Source organism: Astatotilapia calliptera, chromosome 1 (assembly GCF_964374335.1).
Source record: "Astatotilapia calliptera chromosome 1, fAstCal68.1, whole genome shotgun sequence".
Taxonomy (NCBI): domain Eukaryota; kingdom Metazoa; phylum Chordata; class Actinopteri; order Cichliformes; family Cichlidae; genus Astatotilapia; species Astatotilapia calliptera.
In genome coordinates, this window is record NC_137422.1 from 22527731 (window position 1) to 22540447 (window position 12717).

The following is a 12717-nucleotide window of genomic DNA, read 5'->3' on the forward strand; positions in this document are numbered from 1 at the left end:
TGAGACAAGACATACAAAGTCTTTCTTCCACAGAGAGAAGGCTGATGATCCAAACCAGTATTAAACTACTCTAAACATTGACTCTTTCCGTGATTACCCTTCAGTCCATGAGAACTCATGTGCAACATACATGCGACTGTCAAATTTGACACAATGGAAAATATATATTACAGTATGATTTTTGTTATATGGCATTATTATTGCAATATTTGGATGGTGAAAAAACAAGTGCAACAAGAAAATAACATATCTTTTTTGGCTTAAACCAAACTTTTTGTTTAAACTGCATAGAGAGAGCTGAGGGGGGAGTTTTAATTCAGGTACCTATCCATTAAGTCACAGTTTTGCCTCAAAAGAAAATGTATTTAAGGAGTGATCACACCGTTTTATGGAAGATTTCAATCAAGCAAAGCTGGGAAATCTTATCAGCTGTTTTGTTCCAATAAGATTTTTTGTATTTCTGCTACCAAATGTCTTCAGCGCATTGTAGGTTGCACGATTAATCTGTGACAAAGAGGAAAATGGAGCAGCAACATGGGAAAACCTTTTCTTAAAGCATTGACAAAATCCTGACACTACGCCCAAAGTTCGGATGCACAAGATAACAAGCTCTCATTTAACAAAAAAGCTTTCAAAGATAAAAAAAACAAACAAAGAAAAAACCCGCCGCTAGATACAATGACGGCATGAGACTGATGATTAGTCATACCTAAGTATGTTTACAAGATTAAACTACACTTTGGTGCTCACAAAATGTGCTACAGCCATTCTGAATTGGTTGGCAATTCTTCTTACTGCATTCTTTGGATTTACTTTGAATGTTGGTTCAAAGTTGGCTTGTTGGTTGTTTTGGAAATGCCTCCGAGCCAAACACAAAGACAGTAACAACAGACAGTAAATTGTTGCGAACTGCATTACCAAGTCTACAATGCATTTATCGGGACCGTGTTAGGAGCAAAGCAAACACTACTGCGAGTGGCGACAGGCATCCGCTTTCCTCCTCTTTTAAAGTGCTGCCATCTCCATGGTGCTATTGCCCTTTTTTCCCCTCAACAAAAATAGGTCTAAACAGTCTGGCCAAAACATCCCTAAGGCGCAATGAAAATGTCTGTTTGTATTGTATGTTTTTATGTATTGTATGTTTTTGGATTGTTACGTGTTGGTGTATGGAAATGTCATGTGATTTCCACTGCAATCCTATCTATCCATATATAAACTTTGAATGCAAACAACGCTAATATCACCAAAATACAATTTCTGTACAGCAAGGCCTCACACAACATCGCCTGCAAACCACTTTAGACTACTCCACTTCATGAAGGAAAGGAGAAACTGGTGGTGCACAGAGAGTCACGACTGTAGTTGAGCAGTTTAGCGTGGGCTCAGAGAGGAGCTAAATCCACAGAGCCTGTATAGGGGGAGCTGCAGTGGCACCCCACTTTGTCACCAGTGGAAAGAATTCATGGTGAAAGTATTGGAGTTGTCTCGCTGAACCCCTAACAAGCCCATAAAGAGTTAAATTTGCCCTGATTTGTACAGTCCTGGAAGGGCAAATTGAGAACAGAGGGCATTGGTAGGGGAGGGTTGGTTTGGCAGGGGGTCAGGTTAAGCAGGGCTGACCACGCTCCTGCTCCAGACATTAAAATGTCAGCTCCAATCAGGATGAGGGCAGTTGAGCTGATTACCCAGTGGGGGACCTGGTTTTGGCCAGAGCAGGCTGCAAGATCTCCCAGAGTCACCGGGATCAGCAAAGGAGACCCTATTAGGGTCCAGTCACAGTCAATCCTATTAAACACATCCGCCAATAAACAAAGGGAATGTTAAACAAAAGGAACCTCCCATTCCCTGACATTAACCTCTCAGTCATGGCACTGTCCTCACCAATTCATCCTCAACTCCACTTCAGTCCACTCTTACTTCCCCTGAACTCATCTCTCGAGGAGAAAAAATCTCCGGTCACCTTCACATTTCAATTGTCTATATCTTTGGCAAACCCACTGGCATTAAATTTTAAATAAGCATATAAATATTTTTTTTTTTAAACTGTCTTTTGTACTATTTTCAATTAAAATAAACATTTTTACACAGCACCCCAACATTTTAGGAAATGGCTTCATAATTTTATTTAACAGTAATACTTTTTCCTTAAGGACACACAGCTATCTATATTTCCTACAGCACTGCATGTCATATTTTATAAACACCATTTCTGCACCAATAGGTAGCTCCTTGGCATTCCACCATAATTTTCATACGTCAAGATAACTTTTCTCAAGGACAGATAATGAAACATATCAAAACAACTCTTACAATTTAGATAATAATGTAATTGAAATTCCCAGATAATTACCCAACTTCTTTAACTGAGGGAGAGTTATAAAGTGTGAAAAAAAAACCCCTCACGCAAACATTAAGAACAGTTAACTTAGCAGCAAAGCACATACATACAGTACAGCAAGTAAGCAGGGACAAAGTATCACGCATCCACCCCCCTCTTATCATTAAGAGGACAAACATAACTAAGTCAATTCCACTTTCACATTGCTTTCATTAATTTCTCAATTAGCACCGGAGAGGTGAAACAAGTGGCAGTTTGTGTTGAAAGCACAGCCGCTTTCTAGTTCAGGTGCTTTATGTTCATGAGTGTGTAAAAGTGAGAGCAGGACAGATGGAGGGCAGGGGAGGCTTACTGTGATGCAGTCTCTCGTCACGGCCAGTTAGGACTCCATAAATCAATAGCATTCTCCTAAGACTAGTACACCCCAACACCTTCACCGGCACCGTGACTAACATCCAACTACTGTGTCAGATTTTTTTTCTCTTCAAGGGTGATGAAAAAAATGACCGAAACATTGACAAACTAGTATGAAATAGAGATAAAACTTTTTGTTTTTGGTCATGTACAGTCTGACATGTTAGATTGGACACTGTTGTCCGAAGCTCACACATGTGACACACATATCTGCAGTGTGAACAGGTGATCCGAACTAATGACCGAAACATTGCCTCCCGATGGAGCATTTACAGTCCATGGTGAGATTTGTTACTGATGTCAGAAGGAGCTGGCAGTTGAAGGTAAAGTCTAGTGTTACTTTGTGGTATTAAAATAGAAGGTGTAAGAGCACAGAAAAAAAACCCCAACTAAATTGCCATCTAGGATAATACTGCAGTCATTAGAAAAAGTCAGTCGTGGAGTTACATCTTCATTACTGGGCCCTTTATGTCTTGTGGTGGAACTTCTAAAAGCTTTAAAAAGCTTTAAAAGCTCCTAAAACTACAGCGTGTTTATGCAACCTCAGCGTTCGTTCAGATCATCAGTGTCCATCCTGTTCACACAGAGAAAACTGGAGTGTCCACGTCTGCCAGTGACCCTTTAACTGCCCAGAGTCTGCCTGCCAACCTGACCTCTTCTGCCCAGTCTCTAGACACAGTGCCCCCATCCGCAGCAAACGTCTTCTGACAGATACATAGAGTGGGCTTTTGTCTGAAAGCACAAAAGCCAGAGCAAGAGTGGAGAAAAAAACTAAGAGTCAATTAGGTGATTATTAATTCATGCCCCTTTTCCGTAAACCAGAGGCTTTTGTGCTGTCGAGTCCCGTAAGTGAATTGGACTTTGGCACCTTGTCTTTCCCCCATAGCTGGACTGTATTATTCAAGCAGCAAAGGGGCTGTCAGCACACTACACCGGTCTCAGGAGCAATCACAGCCTTGTTGTGCTTTCAAGGGGGGAAAAAAAAAAAGATGGCTGCCGGACAGAGTGACTGACACAGCACAGACTAAATTAACCACAACAGGTCATCTGCCATTGAATTCTTGCAGGAGTGCAATCACAGCTGCCATTAATCTTTGTCCTTGTGAAAGGTTATCCATATTCTAAAATGTGAGTTACAGTAAACGGTATGTAAGGATGTTGGAGACAGGAAAAATGTTTCTTGTGTTTAGGAGAGGAACTCTCCTCCTACAGAATGAGACGAGCTCCTCATCGTGTCCAGAGCCTCTCTCATTACCATAGCTTCTCTCTCACCATCAGTTTTAGGCAGCAGTTATAAAAAACATAGCCTATTATCCATTCTGCCCATGCCAACAAGGTCATATAACTTTACTGTCACTTTGCCCGGAACAGCCAGAGTCTGCCAATCATTTTAAACTTAAGCTCAGTCGACAATTTCCTCACTATAGTGAAACTCAATGATTCTTGCCGAACACCGTTTCTTCTGATCCCCAGCACCCAGAAACCTTTCACCTTCACAGTGCCGGGACCTTCATGCACCCGCAGCTCTCTGCTTCTTGCACCGCAGAAAATCCTCACCTCTATTCCCTCAGCAAGTTGGCCATTAATATGGAGATGATTCAACTCCCCATGCTACAAGTCATTTTCTTTCACCGCTATGCAAACAATACCTGAATATTGTCTTTTCTCTTTCCCCATTTCTATCCTGGTTTTTTTAATCTACGGCCCCTGTCAGAGCACAGAGCAATAAAGGGCAGTGTTCCATCTCACCTCATATTTCCAAGATAATTATTCTGCATTAATAATAAAAAAAAAAGAGAGAGAGAGAGAGACAGGGACCTTCGACAAAAAACCTGACATTGGGGCTACACCTGGATTTATATATAAAACCATTCTTCATTTACAAAACAAAACAAAGTCCCTCTTATAACAAACTGTATAAGAAGGAGTGAGAATAGCATGCGTTGTGCAGTATAAAATGAGATGCTAATTAGCGGCGGCTCTTTTCATCTATAGACCACTGCACAACTGGATGACGAGTTGTTCACCTTTAAATGACACAGTACTGCTTGGCTATTAGACAGCCTGTGGTAAAACTCATAAACACTGAGCTTTCAGGGAGGTGGCTCACAAACAAGGACAATTTATGGCCTATTATCTTCAAAGACAAAAGGAATTATAATTTCAGGGATGACAAACACTGAAAGGATGTGCTATGAATATGTAAACATTTCCGCTGCTCTGTCTCCTGATTTCTCATGCTACTCAAGGTTTAAAAGCAATAACAAATCACCACCGCACTGAACGTCTCACAGTTTGGAGTAACAATAACATAAACGTGAGTAATTTGATTGCAACTAACCATAAGGCTGCAATTTCAACTTTCAACCGCAGCCAGCATTAAGTCTATGTGTTTCCAGTGTTATTTGGGAAACAATTCATAACGTTTAGCATGTCTGTTTGTGAGGCAGCAACAGCACAAGACTAACAGTATTATATGGAGCTCAATAAAAAGAACAGAAGAAGAAAAAAAAAGGAGCAGACTGCAATGCCACAGTGCCGCGTCTAGGGGATGCTAATCATCTAGTTCATTATACAGATCAAATGCAGTAGCCTCGGTGCAGAACACAACATCTGCTTCCCTTACGCACAGCAGAGCTGAGTGCACACACACATGCTGCACATTTACATAAAAACAGGTGGATGCGGAGCCCAAAACGCACACAGATTCACTCACTTACAAATGCATATTACAGGAAACTCTAGCGGCTTAGTCTTTGTTTTGACAGATTTCACAGGTTTAATGTCAATGTTTAACTGAGAATGCTTGAGCAATTTTTTTTAACACATATGTGAGAAAACTGGCTGGAGAAGCATTAAGGATCAAGAAAAACTGACACAGGATTGGCACATGCTACAGAGAAAGCCACAAACTAATGTCTGAGTTGCTTTCTAGTCGAGTAAATAGGTTTTGGGGCATCATGAAGTGATAAAAATACCGTGACTATTTGTACAAATGTAGTGTAAAAACAGTTTGTGAAAGTTCAAATCGGTAAGAACCTGTATGTAACCTTTAATTAATGCTCCAATAAACTGTGTCAAAATCACTCTCTGGGCTCTTTGTTAAGAGAAATAAAGAATTTAGAAGAATGTCTGCAAATACTTACAGATTCAAGATTTCATTCATCACTTGTTAAAAATGATGAAAAAGCATGAAAAGCATGAAAGTTTGAGGAAAACATATATATATATATATATATATATATATGTAGCTGAAATAAATAGTTTTTTTACCCCTTGCCTTCACCACCTTGCTCCGGCTCCTATAAACTTTTTTAAGTGCAGATATAAAGAATAAAATATTATCAAGCAGATTTTTTTTTCAAAGACTGTCCCAGTATTGACAGAATTATATATTTTTCTACCCCTCTCACCTTCCCTCAAACACACACACACACACATACTTTGACACAGCCCTTCCCATACATTTATGTTAAATTTGTCAAACCACATTGTGCCCAAGTCTGCCGGTGTATTAACACAACCCAATCCCCACCCTGCACCCACCTTCATGCTCTCTTCATCTTTCTGTCTCCCCTATACTTGCCACCCTCCCGCCCTGCTGCATTCCTATACATTCAGCTGCTGCATAAATACACCACCTGCTTTAATGAAGGTAAGGATTCCATTCCTATGCAGAAACTCTTTCCTTTAGCTTGTGCTGTCTCAGCTAGGTGAAGAAAGTGTGGAGAGACAGAGAGGAAAGAGGCTCATGGCTATCCATTTATACATATTTCATACCTGGCATTAAAAATGACCCTCTGAATTACTAATCATGCCAGATGATTCAGTTGCAGCTGGCACCAATGTGAACATCATGTTGAAATATATATATATACATATTTCTGTTTAATGTATTCATTGGATTTACTTGTAAATGTGCATTATTTCTGTGCACGATCAACAGTCAGCTGTTTAATCATTAAAAGTTGCCCCATGTATGCAGAGTTTGCGAGCATATGGCATTTAAATATGTCTGAGTGCCTTCACGTGCACATATGTGAATTATCTCTGCAATAAATAAATAAATAAAACACCAGAATAATGAAGGCATCTTTCAAGAGATGACATGCTGAATACATATGCATTTTACAAAGGCTTCTGATGTACCTCTAAATGATTTTAATGAATACTGAGGAGCTGTGGAACAAGAAAGAAAAAATAAGATTGACAGAGGCTTTAAAAAGGAGGAAGCCTTTTTTCTGTGCTCGCTAATGCCGTCTGTCTGACAGTGACTGTCATTTGTAAGGGAACAATGTTGTGCTCTGTTCCAACAGCTACATGACAACGATGAGAAGAAATACTTCAGTAGTTCTAATGATGGACTTTAGAAACAGCTCAGCTTCAGAGAGTGGGAGACTGAGCACCTTTCATATAAATAACAGGTTGGCCAAGATGCTCATACGCCATATTTTAACATATACACCCCTTGCGTACGCGCTGCACAACATTTTCAGGCAATCACCAGCCCAAACAAGAGCTCCCGTGTTTACCAAATGGATTCTGAGGTCTTCCTCACGCCCCCTCCGCCCCACAACAACAAGATAGGTTTGCATACGTTTTGAATGGGCATTGTATTCATCAATCACAAAAAGTTTGAAGCACAAAAAGAGACCCTTCCATTAAACTACAGCTGTCTACCTTTTGCTGACAACACAGCCTTGAACCCAGCATCCCAATCTACCCACCCACCTTTTCACTGACATCAAACAGAACCTCAGACCTGGTTCCCTAATGCAATGCTATTTTTAACTAAGCGTTTCTAATAAGCTGCTGGGAAGCTGTAAATTTTTCATATGCAAGCACATATTTCCTTTGTGAAAACACAGAAACACACTTATTTGGTGATTAGCGACTGACAGAGGGGAGGAAAGGAACTGAATATGCTTGTATCAAATTGCATGCCTTTCAAAAAGGAGGAATCCTAATGCGAGGAGTCGTCTTCCTGTGCACCACAGGTATGAGTGAATTATTAATCGGCCAGCTCATTTTAATGCTTTTTAAAGTGCTTTATTTTGATGTGCTAAAACATACTTTTAGCCATATTCAGTCAGGCATGCATATCATTATTTCTTCCATCAAAGAAGAGTGTCGCCCTTTCAAAGAGCACAAACAACTCAGCCTCATTTAAAATAGAAGTTCGAATATCAAAGACATTTTACAAAGCCTGGGCTTCAAACACTGTGATGAGTTTTTTTTTCTTTTTTTCTTTTTTCTTTTGCTGCACTTTATAAAAACTTAGGTATGCAAAAGGTCTGAATTGTTTTCCAGCTTTTAACCTGACTAGTGTAAATCAAAACATCCTGCAGTAACACAAGAAGTTAGACAAGTGAGAAGCATCTATCCAAGCCCGTTACTGCTCAGTGTCACGATTATGAGAAATCTCTCTACTCAATAGGAAATGTCTTGACTGCCAGCCTTGTTTTCTGAACACAGACAAGTGAAATAAACTGGGCATAAAAAAGAAAACTCGGGCCATTTTTTTTCCTTCTCAGAAACCAGAGCAGAATCAGTAAACAGAGCTTTTCATATATAATTAGATCCAGTGATGCACATACAGAACGCGCTGTGGGGGGGGGTGTAGTTTTACATTAAGCTTGTTCGTCATTAAACTTGTGCTTGAGACAGTTTTTCGTTCATTTTCTTATTTCAACCAATCTAATTCCACACACGCTCCAAGTGTCATTAATTCAGCACCTATAGCAGTGCATTCAGTACAACTACAGTAACTTTCAGCAGTAAACTATTTCTTCCAGTTGCAGTGTAAAAAAAAAAAAAAAAAAAAAATCACAACCGCTACAAGAACATAAACTTCTTCTGTTATGAGTGCTATCATCTGTTATGGTCAATAATCTGTCAAAATAATATAGTGCTTCCCAGAAATCCCTCCAACTATCCCACAAGTTCTACATGATGGAAAGTTTAGGGTTCAATGCTGTTTTCACTATACGGCATGATCACTGGTGGTCCAACTAAATAAATTAGGTAAGTAAATAAAAGCACATGCATTATCGTGAACTGTATTTACATTAATAATGCCCTCTGATGTGAAAACATTTGTTATAGTAGAACATCCAATGCATCTTGAAAAGTTTACAGCAGATAAATGCAACCTGCCCTGATCAGAGAGTGCTGAGGCCCAAAGCTCCTCCCCTCACACTAAACCCAACCCCCTGCTTAGGAGCCAGCACCTATCAATAAAGAGGACCAGAGATAAAACCATCCTGATCTGATAAGGGAAAACACAGGTAAGTGGTGTCAATGTTCTTCTGTGTGTACAGCAAATTTGAGAAGGGGGCAGTGCTATTCAAGTGTATGTGTGTGGCACACTGGGAGTTACACATGCAGGCCCTGCTCTTCACATCACCCACTGATCAAAGACAAAACATGGGTCACATGTTACCTGAACTTATTACTTAAATTGACAGCTTATTCTAACTGTAGCTGATGAGATGCCTGGGAACATGCAGCATGAAAGAGCAGCCTTTGAAAACTAGATTAGGGAGTTTTGAGAGTATTTTCAATGCTTAGAAAGGCTTTGAAACCTTTGTTAAAATATGTTTAATTTAATTTGGCAAAAGGCATGTTGCTTAGCAATGTTCAGCTGCATGGCCACGTGAATCATGTGAGTAGTAGTCCCTAAATGTGTGTAAATATGAGCCTTACCTGTCCCTTTGGTGAGCTCCTTCTCCCCCCCACTTTCTCTGTCTTTGGTTTGGTCCTCCTGGTCTGTGGTGGTCTCACTAGCAGCCTCCACATCCTCGCTCAGCTCTCCTGAAGGGGGAGGGAGAACGGGATATGTAAATCACCACGCCATCAGAATTGGTGGAAGCACTTAAAGGGGCGGTAGCGTTTTTTTTCTATAGGAGCTTGCAACAATTACATTTGCTGACACACAGTTGCAAGGCTAGCAGACAAAGAGGGCAGAATCTGCTTTCTGTCCTGTGCTGTCTGATTATCTCTGTTAAAAAATAATTCCAACTTGAATAAAAAAAAATCTGAGCTGAATTATAAGGGGGGAGGAAAGTCGAATATCCACTCTTTCTTTTTATTGCTATTGTTTTGTGTATGTATTCAAAACAAAAGACACAAGGACAATTCTCTGTGTTTAATGTGTAGATAAAACTAAAAGCAAGCACATGGGTGCAAATGGCCAGATGGAAAAATAATTGAGCAGTACAGTTCAAGAAAAAGACCCCCATTTGCTTCCTCTCATAACGCACACACACGCACGCGCACACAAACACGCGCGCGCTGCAATCTGTTAGGTTACTTACCAATACAAACCTCATTTCACTTCTGCTATCCCACTATAGCAAATAAAATAAATCATAAATATTTAAAACTTTCAGAGCCACAATTCATTTTATTTTTAAGCCAAGTCAAAGGCAGAAATCCCCTGTAACCACCTTAAAAGCCTCAGCTCGATATATCAGGCCATTTAGAGCATCGAAGTCCAAACAATGGATATCCAATAACGCCATTTGTAAGTAACACACAGAGGAAAAGATAGCAAAAACAGATAATAAAAAGGGCATCAATCTTGTTTATTTCCCTCCAGTGCCCCCTGAACATCCCCTTTGCCTGTTAAGTTTGTTTAAAAGTAGTGTGACTTGCATGGAATAGCATTGATTTGACAACAGTAAACTAGGCCGCAGTCAATCAGTTATTATACAAGTCAGCTAATTCTCAGCAAATGTACTTAAATGCTCTTTTGAAAATGCTTTCATGCATAGGTCTCTACTCTATGAGCTATTGATATATTGACAAAGCTACAACAGCTACTGAAATATCCTGTTCAAGTATTCAGCCCTGCAGTCATCACACATCTAATCTAAGCTCACCACATGAGTACCCACAGCCAAAACCATTTTTATGACAGTACATTTTCCCCAACACTCACTGTTTAGCCTGTTAGTTATGAAACAGAGCCTATGTTGTATATACAACAGGTACGTTTCTCAAACTCAAACTATGTATCATTATTACAGACACACTTAATAACCATACATCTCTAAACCATGTGGCTGTTCCTTTACTGATGACAATGACACATAAATAAAATAGATCTTAATTTATTCTGCTGAATGGGTTTTAAAATTCCTTATGCAAATCAGTCCTATTTATAACTGGAAAATACATTAGAAAAAAATTATCGTTTTGTTATATGACTTTTTTTAGATAGTTGCTTAAGGAGCTTTTTCCACTTTTCTTCATCGCGTATTTATATTTATCGCCTTTTTTTTTTACGGTTCTCTTAAGTATACACTATAGCTACAAAACCATAAGGGGGTGCTTATATCAACTGTGATATTTTATTATTCTAAGCACAAATGCACAGTTAAGAATAAGCTTTTATTTAATCATAATCAGCTGCAAAAAACCCCTCAAAACAACAACAAAAAAGTTGCATTACTGTGTTTCTTTTATGTTTCCAAGGGACTCTATGAATTCCTTCCGGTACTGGTGAGCTGGATCTTAAACATTCCCAAAAAACCCAGAGATCTGCTGCAGAGTCCCAAAATCCTATAACTCCTACCTGCATAAATCTCTACAACAGTCTGAGAATTAGGATACTGTACAGCTGCATAGGTGCTCAGATTACAAAATAATCCCCAGGTAAATTTTTTTCACCTTTAAAAACGGGGCAAGGTGTCATTTCTTAGCTATGTGACACTTGTAGTGAGACTAATTCCCCACCTACACATTAATACACACTTTGTGCTTAAACATTTCTCTGATAGGCAGCCAGCATTCTAATGCTAAGCTTCTCTGTAACCGCCCCACCTACTCCCAACTTCCTGCACACATGCTATACATGAGCACGCTGGTACTGATTTTTTTCCTTTTCCCCACTCATGTTTTTCACACTTTCTTTTTAGATGTTTAATGATCATGTCACTTTTGGCACACAGAACACATTTATAATTTATGCAGAAATGCAGACATTTCATTCCAGAAGTACCGTTACATCTTTAAGTGGCAAATGGCTTTGCCCATTTCTCATCTCATCTACAACTAGTATTACAGAATGATTAAAGCTGGGGCCAGCTATAATTAATGAAAGGTCACGAGTGGCCTAAGAGTAGGATGCAAATGGTAGAGACACTAAAACTGTAGCCATAGATTAGCTCAGAAAATAGATTAGGAGAAACACTCAAAGCTATGGCAGCAGGCCATTTCTAACCCAAATCTGAGAGATGTAAAGGACAATAGCCTGAAGGTTGTCTTCTAATTAATTGTCTTCATTAACCATCCTAATACAATGATATGAAACAGTTCCATTAATCTAATCATGCAAGCTGAAAAACCCCATTGCCGACACAGAGATTACACTCATCTGTTCTGAGCATGAAAAATATCAGCTTTGCTCTCCCAGTCACTCAGTGGGGACAATTCATGGGCTCCCTCACAGACAGACAGACGCACGCACACACTCCTACATTGTGTAGGTGCTTAGCGGTCTTCCTCTCTTGTGTTTTGCCAGTGAGTGCAGAGGCTTAATCAGACCCATAGGTGTCACTCTATACAAGCTGGGCGAGAGCAACTTGCTCACACACACATTAATGAGGTGAGGGGAGGGTGGTGGTGGGGGGGGGGATAGGGGCCGAGCAGCAACAGACAGAAACACATGGGGAAGGGGAAAGGGAAGAAATATGTGGCGATGACAAAAGCAGATGCTATGCAAAAGCTGTCTGGTGACGATGAGACACTGAAAATGGCAAGATTACCTTCAGATGAGAGAGAGCAGCCTTCCTTTTCCCCTGAAGAGCAGTGATTACACTAATGCTAATCAGACTGACAAGCACAAACGGCCTAATAAATAATTGATGGTAACCACTGCACTTTCCAGTATTTCTTCCCAGACTGTGGAGAAGAGCAGCAGCAAGTAATAATAGTCACTCTAGATATCTTTCACTAGGTCA

At 39.9% G+C, this 12717-nt stretch overlaps 1 protein-coding gene across 1 annotated transcript in view; it reads right to left on the bottom strand.

Annotated features, from left to right (window-relative positions):
- The window catches only part of zfhx3b (zinc finger homeobox 3b), an 86720-nt gene that overhangs the window by 13785 nt on the left and 60218 nt on the right, over nt 1–12717 (bottom strand). Inside the window, exon 5 of the mRNA XM_026168445.2 lies at nt 9458–9565. Within this exon, the coding sequence (XP_026024230.1) occupies nt 9458–9565 (108 nt within the window). The remainder of the gene's footprint in view (nt 1–9457; nt 9566–12717) is intronic.